This window comes from Hemibagrus wyckioides, linkage group LG06 (assembly GCF_019097595.1).
Source record: "Hemibagrus wyckioides isolate EC202008001 linkage group LG06, SWU_Hwy_1.0, whole genome shotgun sequence".
NCBI lineage: Eukaryota > Metazoa > Chordata > Actinopteri > Siluriformes > Bagridae > Hemibagrus > Hemibagrus wyckioides.
The window spans coordinates 2,967,073-2,987,265 of NC_080715.1; the positions used below are offsets into that span (position 1 = coordinate 2,967,073).

Genomic DNA, 20,193 nt, shown 5'->3' on the forward strand with positions numbered 1-20,193 from the left:
GTGACTGTACTCCCTCAAGACTCCAGCTTTGGAGCACACACTTGTGTTTGAGTCACTGAGATCCTCACCAGCCCATACGGGATGTCCAACTGAACTGAACTCGCATGGATTTACAGGAAGGCCACATTCTTACTGGCAGAAGGGTAAGAAAGTCACATGCTTTAGAGATACACCAACCCTGCATACAGTGGAGGGACAACTCCAGGCTTCCTGCCTACATCCATGTCCTGTAAGAGTGGCTGTTCCAATACTTGTGGCCACATAAAAATTGGGTGCTCTGATACCAAAGGTGCCATGTTCTGAGTTGTTGAACACATCCAGATGTAAATATCAGGAAATGAAATTCTGATCTATCGTCTTTTGATTTCAGACCTAAGATTTCATAAATAATGGAGTGTAGCAGAAATAATAGAATTGGTCTTGCTGTTTGAAGGGGACAGTATAAAAGTCCCACCAATCTCAGGAATAAACGTGTATTACAGTAAAACTTTTTCCTTATTGCTTGAGACACTTTTTATCCATTCAGTCAGTCACTTTTCTCACCATGAGAGCAATGCCATATGATTTATAGCAAAGTCTACAGAAATTCATTAAATGAACATTATTTTTCATTTAATTTCATAAATATAAGCCATAATTTATTTTAAAATGCTGTTTTTTATATTATGTAACAGCAAGTATAACATTTTAAAACAAATGATAGATTTTTATATAAAACTGAACAAATGATTTTCTATTGCATATTTCAGTGATTTCTTTTAAAATGTACAATGAAATTGAGGAGAAAACCTGAATAAATCACTTTAAATGCATTTCCTCTTGCATTTCTGCAAACACAACTGATCATTTTTGAGTTTGTTCACTAATTAAAGGACACGTTATAAAAAATGTTATGTGGCATTTTAAATCATCAGCATATGAGAACTCAGAAAAATACAAACAAAATGTAAAAAGTGAATAGAGAATAAAAATCTAACCTATATATGAAATGATATGAGACACACTGAAATGACTCCCTTTAAATGAGTCTCTCTGAACAACACTTTCTTCAAATGACTCATTTGATTTTATCATACAGATGAGCTGAACATCTTCTATGCTTGCTTCGAGGCTCCAGCTAACGATGCTAATGCTAAAGCTAATGCTAATGGCTGCCGACAGGAAGAGAATGCCAACACCGGAAACATGTTCATCATCTCTGAGCATGACGTGAGGAGAGCCTTCAGGAGAGTGAACACCAGGAAAGCAGTAGGACCAGATGGAATCTCAGGTCGAATCCACAGAGCCTGCGCTGACCAGCTAGCACCTGTGTTCACAGACATATTCAACCTCTCCTTAACCCAGTCGGTAATCCCCACATGCTTTAAAGAGTCCATCATTGTTCCTGTCCCGAAGAAATCCCTCAACAACTATCGCCCTGTAGCCCTGTAACAATGAGACAGCCTACCTGGAGGAGACTAGGAATCTGGAGAACTGGTGCCAGAGGAACAACCTCCTCTTTAACGTCGACGAGCTGATAGTGGACTTCAGCAAAAAGCAGGAGAGGAGCTACCAGAACCCTGTGATCAACGAGAGCCCAGTGGAGAGAGTGGACAGCTTCAGATACCTCGGTGTTCATATCACGCAGGACCTGTCATGGTCCTGTCACATCAACACAGTGGTGAAAAAGGCTCGGCAGCGTCTCTACCACCTCAGATGCTTGAGAGACTTTAGACTGCCCTCTTAGGTGCTTAGGAACTTTTACTCCTGCACAATAGAGAGCATCCTGATGGGAAACATCGCAACCTGGTTTGGGAACAGCGCAATGCAGGACAGACAAGCTCTTCAGAGGGTGGTGCGATCAGCTGAGCGCATCATCCGTACCAAGCTCCTTGACCTGCACTAATTCTACAACAAGCGGTGCTGGACCAAAGCCAGGAAGATCGTGAAGGACCTCAGCCACCCCAACAATGGACCGTTCTCTCTGTTGAGGTTAGGAAAGCGCTTCCGCTCCCCGAAGGCCAACACAGAGAGACTGAGGAGAAGCTTCTTCCTGCAGGCTATACGGTCTCTCAACCAGAACTCCACATAGAACTGATTTGACTTACACTATATTGCCAAAAGTATTCGCTCACCTGCCTTGACTCGCATATGAACTTAAGCGACATCCCATTCCTAATCCATAGGGTTCAATATGACGTCGGTCCGCCCTTTGCAGCTATAACACCTTCAACTCTTCTGGGAAGGCTGTCCACAAAGTTTAGGAGTGTGTTCATGGGAATTTTTGACCATTCTTCCAGAAGCGCATTTGTGAGGTCACACACTGATGTTGGATGAGATGGCCTGGCTCTCAGTCTCCGCTCTAATTCATCCCAAGGGTGTTCTATCGGGTTGAGGTCAGGACTCTGTGCAGGCCAGTCAAGTTCATCCACACCAGACTCTATCATCCATGTCTTTATGGACCTTGCTTTGTGCACTGGTGCACAGTCATGTTGGAAGAGGAAGGGGCCAGCTCCAAACTGTTCCCACAAAGTTGGGAGCATGGAATTGTCCAAACTGTCTTGGTATGCTGAAGCATTCAGAGTTCCTTTCACTGGAACTAAGAGGCCAAGCCCAGCTCCTGAAAAACAACCCCACACCATAATCCCCCCTCCACCAAACTTTACACTTGGCACAATGCAGTCAGACAAGTACCGTACTCCTGGCAACCGCCAAACCCAGACTCGTCCATCAGATTGCCAGATGGAGAAGCGCGATTCGTCACTCCAGAGAACGCGTCTCCACTGCTCTAGAGTCCAATGGTGGCTTAACACCACTGCATCCAACACTTTGCATTGTACTTTCTGATATATGTCTTCAGGACTTGAAATAATAAGTAGGCCTCAAGGAGTGGCCACCACAGTACAGCAGAATAACAAAATGAAAAACTGGTACCAAGTGGAGAGCGTGCTTTACACCACTGCATCCGACGCTTTGCATTGCACTTGGTGATGTATGGTTTGGATGCAGCTGCTAGGCCATGGAAACCCATTCCATGAAGCTCTCTGCGCACTGTTCTTGACCTAATCTGAAGGCCACATGAAGTTTGGAGGTCTGTAGCGATTGACTCTGCAGAAAGTTGGCGACCTCTTCGCACTATGCGCCTCAGCATCCGCTGACCCCGCTCCGTCAGTTTACGTGGCCTACCACTTCGTGGCTGAGTTGCTGTCTTTCCCAAACACTTCCACGTTCTTATAATACAGCTGACAGTTGACTGTGGAATATTTAGGAGCGAGGAAATTTCACGACTGGATTTGTTGCACAGGTGGCATCCTATCACAGTTCCACGCTGGAATTCACTGAGCTCCTGAGAGCGACCCATTCTTTCACAAATGTTTGTAAAAACAGTCTGCCTGCCTAGGTGCTTGATTTTATACACCTGTGGCCATGGAAGTGATTGGAACACCTGATTCTGATTATTTGGATGGGTGAGCGAATACTTTTGGCAATATAGTGTATCTATGGTTACTATTATTAAGTTGTATGTAATAGGTAGTGTTTGACGGCAATCTGGGGTACTTATCTAATTATTTTGACAGGCTAACCCCTGTCTGGCACCCGAACTAGTAATGTTTTAGTTAAAATGTTCAATTGGGTGTCGCCACCGTTACAGAAGTGGCGCCCGAACAGGGACTTGAACTAAAAAAAAAAAAGTGCATGAACTGAAAGACTTGAACTTGAATTACTGTGTTTACTGAGTTTAATGTGTTTACTGGGTTTAATGTTTAATATGTTTACTGGGTTAAACTGTGTGGTGTTTTGAACCTCTGTGTTGGGGGAAAAACTTTAAACCTCTTGTAAATTTTGAACATGTTGTTTACAATCTTATAAATCTTGCCCTGTTGCCCCCAAAAAAACCCATACATTCCAGTATTTCTTTTTTGATTTTATTTGCCCAACATTTCATATTGCCCACACATTTACGAACACAATACGAACATGGCCACTACTCCCCTTTCCTCTTCAACTTCTGTGGAAATTGATCTCCCAGACATAGACACTCCTCTTTGGCCACCCGTGCAACAAGGACAATTTCTTCCACCTATTCAGGTTCCCAGCTATCACTCTACACCCACACACGTTGCACCCCACCCCAGGTCCCAAGTGCATTTTTCCACCACAGCTCCAGATGGCAGTCCTTCATGTGAGCCTGACCCGATGCAACTGTGTACCAGTGCATCCGCTGGAGATTCACCTCCCTCCTCACCAATGCAGCATGAACTCCCTGGCTACCTCCCTACTCCAGGAAGGGAAATCCATCAGCTCACCACCCATGTTCAAGGAAACTGGGATCAGTTAATTGACTGCATAAAACAGCAAGAAAAAGCTGTGAAAGAACTTACCTAAGAATCTGTAAAATCCATTTCTTTACATGAGGAAAAGCTTGCAATTCTGGCTGCAAAGGTGGAATACAACCATCAGCAAATCTTGGATATGGTAACTGCATGGAGACGAGATGAGGGAGAAAGCATAGATCAACTGACAAAAGCCCTGAAGGTGATGGTGGCAGAAGAAGTCCAGAGAAGTGAAATTACCTTCATGGTCGAACAGGTTTAGGTGGAAATACAAAAGGATATTCGAGCTACACAAGAATGTGGGAAGATTCATGAAAACCTTTCCAACAAGATTCAGCACTGTAGCACTCAACTAGATGTCATCAGAGACCACCTAAAAGATCTTCATTTGGAAATGAGGAAATATTTCAAAACACATGAAAAGCAAGTGGCAGACCTTTCAAAGACCTCACCAGTATCGGCACCCGGAACCAGTCTTTCATCTGCTCCTTCAGTGACTGCTCCATTGACACTTCCACCGCTTGCTGTCAAAAGTGATCATTTGAAACTAACTTTTCCAACATTTGGAAGACCTTGAGATGATACTGATCCACTGTTATATCTAGCTCGCTGTCAGGACTTTTTGGCCTTACATTCCCTGACTGATGCTGACCTCTTGGCTACCTTCCTCACTGTCCTATATGGCACGGCACGTGATTGGTGGGAAGTTGTTCGATCTTCTGTTACTACCTGGAACGAGTTTGAAACTGCTTTCCTCTCAGCCTTCCTCTCTGAGGACTATGAAGATGAGCTGGCGGAGAGGGTCCGAACTAGAACACAGGCAGAAAAGGAATCAATCAGAGACTTTGCTTTCTCATACAGAGCCCTGTGTAAACGGTGGAAGCCCTCCCTAATGGATAGTAAGCTAGTAAAAGTGATTCTCAAAAACATCAAGCCTTACCTAGCCAGCCAATTTCGTGGCAGAGTAAATACAGTGGATGAGATGGTGAAACTAGGCTTTCAGCTGGAGAAAGATTATGTTCAGCAGTTACACTATGAAGGACGGATGACTCAACCACAGAGCCCTACCGTCAATCGAGCTGTTGAAAGGCCACCAGTCCAGTGCTGGAGATGTAAAGGATAGCATCCACCAGGTAACTGTCCACTCTATTCCTCCCTGCGGTGACCCAGTCATCCAGTCAGCATCCATCTGCAGGAAATAAACGTTCCTTCCAGCCACAGAAGCATGGAGTATCACCATCCAGTAATGCCCTGTCAGTTTCACTTCCTACAAAGTCATCCAATAAGTCTGCCACTAATAAGTTTGTTTCCATACCTCAACAGTTGGTCGTACCCGTTCATATTGGAGATTGGAGAGGAAAAGCTATCTTGGATACGGGAGCAAGTTATACCCTTCTCCATGAGAGTCTCTGGAAGGAACTGGAACCCCCTACCAGCCTTCATCCCTGGAGCCTTGGTCCACTTCATTTGGTGAATGGAGAGGCCGAAGTGCCTTTAGGATGGACAAATGTTCTGATCACACTTCACCACAAAACCTTTCCTACTCATGCTGCCATTCTCACCTCCAAGGCCCTGGTTTATTCTGTTGTCTTAGGCCTGGACTTCATTTATTCCAGTGGTCTGCAGATTAATGTAGCTGACCAGAAATATTCCTTCAAGGCAAACCCCTAGGAAGACTATCCTTTTCAACCAGGATATGCCAGCGTTCCTGTTGGAAGATCCCCACATTTGGAAAAGAATTCCCAAACTCCACATTCAAACAAAACACTTTCAGTATTCAGCTCTATTCCTCCATTTCAATTCACACCATCACCACCATTAACCTATCTGGATGACCAAACCTTGATAGAGATGGCTGTTCATGAAGCTTGGAAGGACGACTGTTCTTCAACATTGTATTTACACCACTCACCCAGTTCCCATAAAGCAACAACCATATTGACTAACCCCTGAGAAACAAGCGGTTGTAAAGGAACAACTTAAAGAAATGCTGGAAAATAGCATAGTGGAACCGTCTTACTCTGCTTGGGCCTCAACGGTGGTGTTAGTCCTGAAGAAGGATGGGAGTTTGAGGTTCTGTGTTGATTACCGTAAGGTAAATGCCATCACTGAGAGAGATGCTTATCATCTACCTAACATCACTGAGCTTTTGAGTCTCTCTCAGGAGCAGTTATCTTTTCCACTATTGACCTGAACAGTGGTTACTGGCAGGTGATGATGGACCACCTGGAGAGCAAATCTAAGACCGCCTTCAGTTTAATGTGATGCCTTTTGGACTGAAAAATGCCCCAGCAACATTTCAGAGGTTGATGGAAACTATTCTTGGAGAATTGAGAGGGAAAATATGTTTTGTGTACATTGATATCATTGTATACTCCCCATCTCTGAACCAGCATCTCCAGGATCTCCAAATTGTCCTTTCTAGATTGCAAACTGCTGGTTTAACCATCAACCTGAAAAAGAGCAAATTCTGTCTGGAGGAACTGACATTCCTTGGTCATGTGGTGAACATCAAAGGCATTACAGCAGACCCAAGTAAAGTGGAAGCTATACGTTCTTACCCTGTGCCTGCCAACCTGAAAGAACCTTTCTAGGACTTTCAGGATGGTACCACAGATTTGTGCCCAACTTCTCTCAGGTCGCTGAACCTATCAATGCACTGAAGAAAAAGGGTTGCCCATTTCAGTGGACACAGCAATGTCAGGAAGCTTTTGATCAGTTGAAAGCCTGTCTAATTTCATCTCCCATATTAGGTCATCCTGATCTGCAACAACCATTTGTGGTCTATACTGATGCCAGCGACACTGGACTTGGTGCAGTTTTGGCCCAAAGGAAAAACAGCGGCCTGGAGGAGGTAATCGCCTATGGGAGTAGGACATTGAACAAAGCAGAGGTAAACTATTCCGTGACAGAGAAAGAATGTTTGGCAGTAGTGTGGGCACTAGAAAAATGGCAACATTATCTTGAACCCAAACTATTTACCATTGTTACTGATCATTCAGCTTTACAGTGGGTGATGAATTCCACTAAGACTACCAGCCGACTGATTTGATGGGCTCTCCGCCTACAGAGATTTGATTTTGTCGTGGAATACCGCAAAGGAAAACTTAACCTGGCACCTGATGCCCTTTCCCACATGCACTCCAGACCTGAATGCCATCTTTATTCCACCCAGAAAGAAGATCCAGAGTTTCCAGTCACTGATGCTGTCATCTGGAAGGAACAACACAAAGATGCAGAAATTGCACAAATATTTCAAGAACTGGCCAATGACGATAACCTTCTTAAAATGCAATTTGATGTAATTGAAGATAAATTGTTTCACAAGACTCACCTACCCAGTGGCCAAGTACATTTTTGAGTGTATATTCCCAGAAGTGTGATCCCAACCAACCTACAACATTATCATTCACATCCTTTGAGTGGTCATGTAGGAATTTTCTAAACTTTCAAAAGGCTGCATCATGTTGCTTTCTGGCCAGGAATGTGGACAGACGTGAAGCAACACGTCAAGAGATGTGTGAAATGCCAGACTGTAAAAGGTGAAAACCAAAAGCCTGCGGGAAAACTCCAACAAGTTACTACCTCACGACCAAGTGAAATGCTAGGAGTAGACATCACGGGACCCCTGCCCCGCAGCACTCACCAACACCAATATCTTTTAGTCTTTGTAGATTACTTTTCACAGTGGGTTGAGTTGTTCCCCATGCGGAATGCCACTGCACAGACTGTCGCATCTCTCCTCAGGAAGGAAATTCTCTAACTGCCTCTAACTGCATTCTGTCTGACCAAGGTACACAGTTTGTTTCAGCTGTATGCAAAGAGATCTGTAAAATGGAGGATAAATCAAAAAAACCACAACAGCATATCCTCAAACCAACATGACAGAACGGGTGAACCGTACCTTAAAACAAATGATTGCACCATATGTTGAGGATAACCACCAAAAATGGGACCAGTATCTTCCTGAGCTAAGGTTTGCCATCAACTCAGCTGTACAGGAAACAATTGGAATGTCTCCAGCTGAACTACACCTGGGAAGAAAATTACAAGGACCAATAGACAAGGTACTGCATGGCCAGAATCTTCTTCCTGATACACCCTCTTATGGCCTTGTTAAACAGTTATCTCAGCTGCAGTCGAGAGCAAAAGGGTGTTGCAGAAAAGCTGCAGAGAGACAACTGAGAAGCTACAACAAAAAGAGAAGAGAAATTGTATTAAATAGGAAGACTGTGTGTGGGTAAGAAATTTTCCCAGTCAAGTGCACTTCACCACTTTTTAGTACCAAACTAGCCCCAAGATGGAAAGGACCTTACCAGGTGATTGAGAAGTTTAGTGAAACAACTAAACGTCATGACGGCCAGCGAATAGGAACGGGAATTTAATTTGGGGAAGGAAGTGAGATAGTGATATATACAGCGGTCTAGGAACAAAATGGTGGGTTTTTGTTTGAGTGAGGATCAGAGGAAGAAGCCGCGAGTGTCCAGGGTGGTGGCTGCACCAGTATCAGCTGAGCACAAACTCACGCAGGGGTACAGCTGGAGTAAAAGCCGGAGGGTCGCCGAGATCAATATCCGAGCGCAGGACCACAAAGCCAGCACAAAGTCGCGTGTTGTCTCAGGAGTGAATGGGAAGTACCTTTACCTGGATGCCTTCTTTCCATGAGGAAGATCCACTTCAGATCTGCTGTGTGAAACTCTGTCCCGAGTTCCCAAGCCGACGCTGCCGGCTGGATGGCCCACGGTTTGCCACACACACACACACACACACACACACACACACACACACACACAGACACACACACACACACACACGCGCACACACAGACACACACACACACACACACACACACACACTCGTCACTCGCATATCGCAACAACTCCCCTTAATGTGAGTATTTTTTATTTATTTTCTCTTTCACATCATAGCCCTTTGTTTTCCTTAATAAGAGACCGTCTGGATCTAATCTCGTTTGTGTTTCCTTTTTTTTGATCCTCGGTTCGGAACAGTAACTAATCGAGCACCAGAGGCTCGAAACTGCTGCTGTGAATACAGAAACCTCGCGATCGCCTCAGATTGTGTGTGTTTTTTTGAGGGTTTTTGATGGTTTTTGTGAGGGTTTGATGGTTTTGTTTAGTTTTGTGTTTTTCTTTAATTGTGGTCAAATGTATGATGTATAGTTTCCTATTTAAAGAAAATATATGCAAACCTTAAACGGTTTTTTATTTCTTTTTTTACATATCTATGGTTACTATTATTAAGTTGTATGTAATAGGTGGTGTTTGACGGCAATCCGGGGTACTTATCTAATTATTTTGACAGGCTAACCCCTGTCTGGTGCCCGAACTAGTAATGTTTTAGTTAAAATGTTCAATTGGGTGTCGCCACCGTTACACTGCTTTTTCTGTTCCTGTATCTGCAAACTAATTCTCCATTGTGTTTGATGTCATTCCCTCAGGTGTGATTATGCTCTTGAGAGGGTCTTCTTTCTCAGCTGCTGCTATTTCAGATATTCAACCCAATAAAACAAATAAACTGAGTTTCTCAGTCGCCGTCACAATAAAAGACTGAGAGCACTTTTTTTTTTTTTTTTTTAACTTTTTTTACTCTGTCACTGGCCCTCATTTGATGTCATACTGAGATGGTTTATCAATAATGTACCACAGAAATACATCTGGACTTGTAAGTATTATTTATCTAACAAGATGAGAGAAATTTGATTTAAATTGCTGTATAAATATTATCCTGTTAAATCCTTTATTTCCTTGAGATGTAAAAAGGACATTGATGCCAGCTGCTCTTTCTGTAACTCTGCTCCTGAAACAACTGTGTATTTGTTTTGGAGTTGTGTTTATACAAAAAACATTTTGGTCAGATATTCTTTTTTCATCCACAGTTTGTTTCCTGAGTTTACAAGACAGGTGTATATAGGACAGAACATCAGGGTAAATGGGAGACAGGTGACACAGTGGGAAAGCAGAACAACAGGAAGGGCGTGGCACAACACATTTGTACATTTGTATTGTGCCACACACATTTGTTCGTTGCTCTGGATAAGAGCGTCTGCCAAGTGCCAGAAATGTAAATGTAAACACACGTGAACAACAATGACAAAGCAGGATATCATGAAACACCTGAAAGTGCCCCCTCTGGTGGTCTGACAAGGAAGTGTCCCAGTAACTCCTAACAACTAGAAGATTGAGAAGGAGAAATATTTTATTTTAAATGTAATCTTTATAATTGCTAGGTTGTTTGTTTATGAATGTAATTTTATTAATTTATTAACTAATTTATTAAAGCACTCTGACATTGTAAGATATTTTAAAACTATTAAAAATAAGTTTTAAAAAAAATTCAAAGCCTGTTAGAATTTCACATTATGTTAAAAAACATAGCATATGCAAGATATTTATAATTTTTTATTTAATATCATATTTGTGAAAGTGTAGTTCTCTGCACTGTGTCAGCAGGTGAATCTGTAGAAGCAAGGTTCTATAAGAACTGAATAACGTTTAAAATCAGTAGGTTCAGATAGGATAATGAAGGGCTCTATGAAATGTAGAACAGCTACATAGATGGGTGTCATCAGTTACAGTGTAAATGAGGTAATGACATTTTAAGGAGATAAAACATACTGAAATATTTAGATTTTATATCAGAGACAGCATGGGTATTAATCCAGAAATAGGGTCAAAGGTTGTTGCTGGAACACAGGAGAGAAAGAAATCAGGAATGAATTCACGTGTCTGCACTGTGATTAGGAAACTTATGGACTTTGAGTGCTTTTCTGTTTAGACAAACTGTGTGCTATTTGCTACCAGTTACAGGTACAATGTCTTATTAATTTGTGGTTTGGACTTCTAGAGTTACAGAAATACATCCTGTCATTGTTCACTTATTTATTCCTGATCAAAATCTGTACCACAAATGTATAAGGTGGTGTTTTTCAGTTTATTGATTCTTAGGTAATCTAAAATATACAGCAGACACAAGAGCAACACATTTGTTTAGTATAGACATAACGTAAGCATCTTTCCATCCAATTCACACACTGTGCTCACTGAAAAAGTGTAAACCAAGTCAGCTGGAATTGTCACGTCTCACTGTAAAAGAAAGCTGCACCCTGAAACACATTAAATATGTTGGGATTGAAATATTTGTGTTGTGTTTAGTGAATCTGGTGTTAATCTGTTGGAAGAAGCAAATCTTAGGTTAATACAGTCAATGTATTATGACAAAACATTTTTTTCAGCTAGTTACTTTATATGTGGTCACTCATTATTTTGTAGATTTTTTTTTACACATGTACGACTTTCAATATGCTGCTTCCATAAATAAACCTCCTACACATTTTTGGATTAAGTATTCTGCACATAATACTTAATTCTTTGTAACTGGAACCTGTTGTACACACAAGAAGTGGCTTCATGTTCAAAAATATCTGGTTATTATATTTATTGGTTCCTCCAAATAGCTAGAAGAAATATAAAATGCAAGCCAAACCAAAGTTTGGGTCTTAGGAGGTTAATAGTCAATGTACAGCAGAAAGTCATACAAGTGAAGAACTGTAGCTGGTTTTTTCCCCAGTTCTTGTTTCTCTCCAGTAAATTATTCTGCAAAAATGAGCAGCATACCAAATTATCTGTTGCATTTTATTTTCCATGTTTAAGTCCTTTAATATTCTCCCTGTGTGACTTGTCTTGTTGTATATGAGACCATAATGGGGTTACTGACAGAAACAATAGCAGGAATAAGAACTTAAAACAAGCTTAAACCACACTCAGAACGAGACGTAACACACAATCTTTGATGACTGTTGTGTAAGAATGAAACTAAATAAACATAAATCTCTACAATTAGTCTAAATATAAAAACGGCTAATACACAGTCAGACTGTAACAATAATTCTCATTTGTGTTTAACTCTCACTCTTAGACATCTATTTCATCCCAACATCAAGATGCTCCAGTATCTCCACATCACCCAGTTTCTCTCAGTGATCACACCAGTTAATGGATGAATGAGATCAGTAGCTAAGGGAGATACACTCATGAATATTAATGAGTCTCCTCCTGCCATCCTATGGTTTAGAAATTTGTGACAAATCCATCTGATGTTTGTAAAACCACAAAGTGCAGGTGGAGTGAAACGGAGAGCTTGAATTCTCCTCCACTGTACAGTTTCACACATAACACACACAGCCAGCTAAACATTTCACCCAAGATTAACAGCATAGTGCTAACAAGTACAAATACAGTAAAGACATGAGCTTTCAAAGTCTCAGTTTATTTCAAATGATTTAAAATACATCAATAAAATTAAATCATCTATTTCAGATTTCAGATTCTACATTTAAACAGACTTTTATTATTTTATTTTCCTCCTGTGGTTTATTTGTGTGTTGAAGCCCTGAACTGAAAGCTGTGGAGGAAAAAGTTCTTTGTAGTTATTTAAACTTAATGTCACATTATTTTAAATTAATAACTCTATTTCAACAAAGTAAATAATTCTTTTAACTCAAAATCAACTTTAATTTCATCTAATAACTTTCAGGATGTATCATTTCCAGTTTCACATTATTTTGATTTCATTGACAAGGTGAGCTGAAATAAGGTCACAGCACTTCAATAAACTTTTCACAATGAACTGTTCAGTGCTTCTGTAAAAACAAACTTTCACAAAGAATATGAATCTTTTAATCTGCAATATTTCATGAATGATCTGGAATAAAACTATCAGCTCTAACTGATCTGATTCACTCTTACAGAGCACTGAAGTGGCAGGATCTTTAGAGGAGATTCTTTACCATAAACACCTAGATATGGCAGTAATTTATCAGTAAATGTGTGTGTGAAAGTGTGTAAGTGTGTGTTAGTGAGAGGGTTGGAGAATGACAGCTTTCCTCTGTCCCAGTCCAGTTTCACTCTGATCCTCTGGAGTTTCTGTTCCACTGAGAGGTGAGTGAATGTCTGTGGTGTAGAACATGCCAAATATTTACCATCATAATACCTCACATACCAGATTCCATTTTTGGAGTATATCATCCCCTTCCTCTGAGCAGATTCTGTCATCACACCCACTAACCAGTCTGTACAGTCTCCAACTTCAACATCCCAGCAGTGTGTCCCTGAGTTAAAGCCCTCAGAGCCCAGGATACACCAATATTGATCAAATCTCTCTGGATTATCAGGAAGTTTCTGTTTCTCATCACTGCGTCTCACACTGGTCAGATCATCAGATACAATGAGTTTAGGATGAACAGTGTTGGGGTCCAGAGGTACAGGTGCTGAAAACACACACACACACACACACACACGATGGAGCTAAGCTAACTTCAACATTACATTCACATGGAACTAGCTAACATTTACAGAAACCAAGAAATGATAACTGTAATTACAAAATTAACAACTTGCCTTATGCAGTTTTCAGAGTGTGTTTAAATTAGAGATGTAACCAATCATTATCACAATTCTAATTCTATGATAACTCTAAAACTTTTATAAACCACTGAAACTCTTCGTTTTCACTCAGTCAATAGAAGCATTTCAAAATAAATGTTCCCTCAAATAAAATAATTACAAAATGAACAGATTAATAATAATAATAATAATAATAATAATAATAATAATAACAACAACAACAATAATAATAATCTTTTTCTTCTTCTTTGGGCTTTTCCCTTCAGGGGTCTCCACAGCGAATCATCTCTCTCCACCTATCCCTATCTTCTGCATCCTCAACACTTACACCCACTAGCTTCATATCCTCATTTATTACATCCATATACCTCTTCTTTGGCCTTCCTCTTTTCCTCCTGCCTGGCAGCTCCATGTCCAACGTTCTCCTACCAATATACTCACTCTTCCTCCTCTGGACATGTCCAAAACATCTTAATCTGTCCTCCCTAACTTTGTCCCCCAGATGTCCAACATGAGCCGTCCCTCTGATGTACTCGTTCCTAATCCTGTCCAACCGTGTCACTCCCAAAGAGAACCTCAACATCTTCAGCTCTGCTACCTCCAGCTCTGACTCCTGTCTCTGTCTCAGTGATACTGTCTCTAAACCATACAGCATGGCTGGTCTCACCACTGTCCTGTACACCTTCCCCTTGATTCTCGCTGAAATTTTTCTATCACACAGAACTCCTGGCACCTTTCTCCACCCATTCCAACCTGCCTGCACTCGCTTCTTTACCTCTTTCCCACACGCTCCATTACTCTGGACTGTTGACCCCAAGAACTTAAACTCCTGTACCTTCTTCACCTCTTCACCCTGTAATCTTACTGTTCCACTTCCCCCCCTGTCATTCACTCACATGTACTCAGTCTTACTACGACTGACTTTCATTCCTCTTCTCTCCAGCACAAACCTCCACCTCTCCAGGTTTTCCTCCACCTGCTCCCTGCTCTCACTACAGATCACAATGTCATCTGCAAACATCATTGTCCAAGGAGACTCCTGTCTGACCTCCTCTGACAACTGGTCCATCACCATAGCAAACAGGAAGGGGCTCAGAGCCGATCCCTGATGCAGTCCCACCTCCACTTTGAACTCCTCTGTCTGCCCTACAGCACACCTCACCACTGTCCTGCTCCTCTCATACATGTCCTGCACCACTCTGACATACTTCTCTGCTACTCCTGACTTCCTCATACAGTACCACAGCTCTTCTCTTGGCACCCTGTCATACGCTTTCTCCAAGTCTACAAACACACAGTGCAACTCTCTCTGACCATCCCTATACTTCTCCATCAACAACTTAAAGATCGGCACTAATACACTTCTTCTCCATTCCTCAGGCATCTTCTCACTCTCTAAAACCCAGTTAAACAAACTAGTTAAAAATTCCACTGCCGCCTCTCCTAGACACTTCCAGACCTCCACCGGGATGTCGTCAGGACCAACTGTCTTTCCACTTTTCATCCTCTTCAAAGCCTTCCTGACTTCATCCTTTCTAATCTTATCTACTTCCTGTTCCACAGAGTTCACCCATTCTACTCTTTGCTCCCTCTCATTTTCCTCATTCATCAGCTCTTCAAAGTACTCCTTCCATCTCCTCTGTACACTCTCCTCACTTGTGAGTACCTTTCCATCTCTATCTTTAATAACTCTAACTTTCTGCACATCCTCCCCATCTCGATCCCTCTGCCTAGCTAACCTGTACAAGTCCTTCTCTCCATCTCTAGTGTCTAACCTAGTGTACAACTCGTCATACGCCTTCTGCTTGGCCTTAGACACCTCCCTCTTCACTCTGTGCTGTAACTCCTTGTATTCCTGTCTATTCTCTTCTGTCCTGTCCATGTCCCACTTCTTCTTGGCTAACCTCTTCCTCTGAATACTATCCTGAACTTCCTCATTCCACCACCAAATCTCCTTATCTTCTTTCCTCCTTCCAGATGACACACCCAGCACCTTTCTTCCTGTCTCCCTGATCACTTCTGCTGTAGTTTCCCAGTCATCTGGCAGCACTACCTGACCACCCAGAGCCTGCCTCGACTTCTGTCTAAATTCCTCACAACATTCCTCCTTCTTCAGCTTCCACCACTTGGTTTTCTTCTCCATCTCTATCTTTGACCTCTGCTTACAGACCATCAAATTCATCCTACACACCACCATCCTATGCTGTCTGGCTACACTCTCTCCCACTGCCACTTTACAGTCACTAATTTCTTTCAGATTGCCTCTTCTACATAGGATGTAGTCTACCTGTGTGCTCCTACCTCCACTCTTGTAGGTCACTCTATGCTCCTACCTCTTCTGAAAATAAGTGTTAACCACAGCCATGTCCATCCTCTTAGCAAAGTCCACTACCATCTGTCCTTCAAGGTTCCTTTCCTTAACTCCAAACTTGCCCATCACCTCCTCATCACCTGTGTTCCCCTCACCAACATGTCCATTAAAATCTGCTCCTATCACCACACTCTCCCCCGTGGGAATACTCTCTATCACCTCATCTACTTCACTCCAGAATTTCTCTTTCTCCTGTAACTCACCACCTACCTGTGGGGCATAACCACTAACAACATTCAACATCACCCCTTCAACCTCTAACTTCAGACTCATCATCCTGTCTGACACTCTCATCACCTCCAGAACATTCCTCACAAACTCCTCCTTCAGGACCACACCTACCCCATTTCTCTTACTATCCACACCATAATAAAACAGCTTGAATCCTGCTCCTATACTACGAACCTTGCTACCCTTCCCCCTGGTCTCCTGTACACACAGTATATCCACCTTCCTTCTCTCCATCATATCAGCCAGCTCTCTACCTTTCCCTGTCATAGTACCAACATTCAGAGTTCCTATTCTCAATCCTACACTCTTACCTTTCCTCTTCTCTCTCTGTCTGCACACTCTCCTCCCTCCTCTACTTCTTCGACCAACAGTAGCCCAATTTCCACCAGCGCCCTGTAGGTCAACGGCGCCAATGGCAGTCGTTGTTAACCCGGGCCTCGACCGATCCGGTATGAAATTTAGATTACTGACAATTCGCATGGTTAAATTTGGCAATGTTTTACGCCGGATGCCCTTCCTGACGCAACCCTCTCTATTTATCCGGGCTTGGGACCGGCACAGAAGTCACTGGACTGTGACACCCATGGCTAGATCAACAATAAAAATAATAATGATTATTATTATTATTATTATTATTATTATTATTATTATTATTATTATTATTAGTATACTGCTAGAATTAACTTAATTTTATTTAACAACTGCAAAAAAAAAAAAAAAACAGTGGGCAAAAATATCAGATAAAAAAAAAGAAAGAAAGACTCTTACTGTATTGGACAGTGTCCTGCATCTTCTCCCAGACTCTGAACTTCAGGTTGGCCAGATGTTTTGCCACATGGATCAGTGCTCCTGAAAGCTCCTCTGGATGCTGCAGTGTGCACTGGGCTCTGCAAAAACATTCAGGAGTCAGTGTTGCTGTGGCTTTGGATTCAGAAACACAGAGAACCAGAGAGACAGGAACCACATCACTCACCTTTTCACTGTGGCCTTGTAGTTCTGGAAAACAACAAAGCAAATATCAGTGGATATGATTTACATTTTTACACCACTGAAATGTGACGTTTCTGATGATGGAAAGAAGTTTGACTTTCTCACAGTATAAATACTGACTAAATGATCCTCACTTGCAAGAACAGGACGTCTTCAGCTCTCATCTCCTCTTCTACGGCTCTGATTGTGTCTGAAAGAGATGATGTGTCTCTGCTCAGCTTCTCAATCTTCTCCTTCATCATCTGACTCTTCTGCTCCTCTTCCTCTCTCAGTGCAGTGATCCTGACTGCCTCTTCATCTCGTAGAAACTGGTGAAGCTTCTCAAACTGCTCCTTAATCTGACGCTCTGTGTGTTGGGCCTGAATCTGCAGTGAAGAGGAAATCAAATGAAATAGAACTGATTTTACAATGATGAAGAATAGAATTCTATCAAAACCATGTTAATGATTGTAACCTTTATATGTTCTGCAGTCTGACTCCAGTTCAGTTTACAGTCTTTAAAGATCTTCAGTTTCTCCTGTAGGGGTTTCAGTGCAGTTTTGATCTCCTCCTGAAACAAATCAACACACTGCATGGAGACTCTGTGTTTCAGCTCTTATTGTACACATCATTAACTCAGATCACTGTTTATTAAGAGGGTTTAACTCTAAATATGTTCAATATGAGTTTATAAATAATGTGACAATATTATCTATAGTATATTCTCATTTAACAAGCACTCAGAGAAGCTTTTAAAATCCACTAAGTGCAGAAGGAAATTGTAAAAATTATATATCTGCTCTGGTTTATGCAGGAGACACTTCAGATGGTGAAAATCTGAATAAAACAGTTATATTTACAGCATTTGGCAGATGCTCTTATACAGAGAAACCTATGTTTATCTCCGTTATACAAATGAGGAACAAGGGCCTTACTCAAGGGCCCAGCACTAGCATCATGGTGTCCTGGGATTTAAACTCACAACCTTCCAAGCAGTAGTCCAACATCTTAACCACTGATCTACCACTACATGAATAAACTGATCAAAAACCAAATACAATACTGAAAACAGATATTGTTAAGTAATATAAGCTTCTTTCACAGGTACATTTTATTTACCTTACAGTCTGTCACTGCCTCATCAATGGGGCAGAATTTGTGGTTGGTGTGTTTCCTTGAGTCCCGACACACCACACACACCGGCTGTTGATCGTCCAGACAGAAGAGTTTGAGTTTCTCACTGTGCAGACTGCAGACTGTTTCAGACCCTGATGAAGAGCTCTGATTTCTCTCCTGTAAGAAAGTCTCACACAGGTTCTTTAAGGCCAGATTTGTGGGAGGTTCAGACATAGATGACTTCCTCCTACATACAGGACATTCTCTGGATCCTTTGGCCTCCCAGAACTGCTGCAAACACACTTTACACACACTGTGACTGCAATGCAGTAAAACAGGATCCTTGAAGATTTCACAGCACACAGGACAGGAGAAATCCTCCTCTGAAAACTTAGAAGCCATTTTCTTTTACTGCTGCTGTTGTTCTCTCCAGTCCGAACACTCAGAGTTTCACTTTCACTTTGATAAAAATTAAACACACGCTGATTTCAGGATTGTTTAGGTCCAGTTAGTAAACACTTCCTTACACAGGGCTGAAAATGAGACTCAGATTTCTCCATAAACTGAGAATAAACCTAATCTCACCAGAGCAGAACACTGCAGACTGTTTCTGAAGGACTGCAGTCGTCTCAGACTCCACACTTCCTTAATAGGTGGAGTTTTACAGAGACACGTTATAACCTGTTACAGTCATCAGTTACATCAGAAACAGCACACAACACATGTTTAATTACTGAGTACAAATGAATTAACTGTAATTTTGGTACAAATTTATCCAGTGATGAATTTCTCTCTTCTGGACTGAGATAATGATTTAATTCCTGAATTCTGTCACTATTCCAGTTTAGGACACAAGATCCCAGAATGCACTAATTCTCAGTGGGATGAACTGGATCTCAGTCAGAAGTGTTCAGTCTTATAAACAGCAACAATTACAGCACTTTATCAACACATATATGATGAAAATGAATCCTTTATTAATCCAGTCTCGTAATCTTGAAAATAGTCTTGTTTTTAAATACAATATGTCCAAATAACACATGAATGGGGAGAAAAATGTGTGTGGAAATTAATTTCCATGCATCTAAATTTTATTAAAGTTCATGAAAGTTGGATATGAAAAAAAAAAACTTTGCATCACATCTATTAAAGATTAAATTGGTCATAAAGAACCGAGCAGAAAACCGTGTGAAGAAGAAGAAATGTGTCTTGTCTCTTTAAGAGCTTTGGGGAAATCTCGCGAGAAAAGGTGTGAGGGGGGAGGGGGGGCGTGATAATAAACAATGTGAGAGTCTCTCTGTGTTGATTCACTTTAAAGACAATAATTTAGCAGTAAAGGTGAAGCTAGGTTTCATCAGTTATGTGGTGTGGGAATATATTCCCCCTCCTTTACGGTGTTATAATTGCCAGTGCATGGGACATACCACTACTGTTTGCAAAGGGAAAATGTGATGTGTAAAATGTGGAGAAGATCATGAGTACAGGAAGTGTCAGGAAGGAACTAAGATGAAATGCTGTAATTGTGGGGGAGAGCACAGTGCTGCTTATGCAGGATGTCCAGTGCAACAGCAGGCTCGGGACATCCAAAAGGTAAAGTCCAGTCAGAATTGAACATATGCAGAAGCTCGTAGAATGAATCAAAAAACAGAAACAAGAATCCAAAGGGAACAGGCGCAAACTTCCCAGGCGATTGAGTCAATGAAACAGCTGAACTTGTCAAGAAACAACTCAACAGATAGTATAAACATGAGCAGAACTGATTTTGTGCTGT

General features: G+C 41.6%; 1 protein-coding gene across 2 annotated transcripts in view; it reads right to left on the reverse strand.

Annotated features, from left to right (window-relative positions):
* Positions 1-19,175, reverse strand: part of LOC131354689 (zinc-binding protein A33-like) — a 66,006-nt gene extending 46,831 nt beyond the window's left edge. The window contains exons 1-6 of one of the 2 annotated variants that reach the window (XM_058392629.1): positions 18,426-19,144; positions 17,782-17,877; positions 17,462-17,692; positions 17,311-17,333; positions 17,106-17,224; positions 12,351-13,599 (exon numbers count right to left, since the gene is read on the reverse strand). In XM_058392629.1, the coding sequence (XP_058248612.1) occupies positions 13,055-13,599; positions 17,106-17,224; positions 17,311-17,333; positions 17,462-17,692; positions 17,782-17,877; positions 18,426-18,824 (1,413 nt within the window). In that variant the 5' untranslated portion in view covers positions 18,825-19,144 and the 3' untranslated portion in view covers positions 12,351-13,054. Of the gene's footprint in view, positions 1-12,350; positions 13,600-17,105; positions 17,225-17,310; positions 17,334-17,461; positions 17,693-17,781; positions 17,878-18,425 lie in introns of those variants that run through there. The other variant, XM_058392630.1, reaches the window with a different exon arrangement.
* Positions 19,176-20,193: the final 1,018 nt, after the last annotated feature.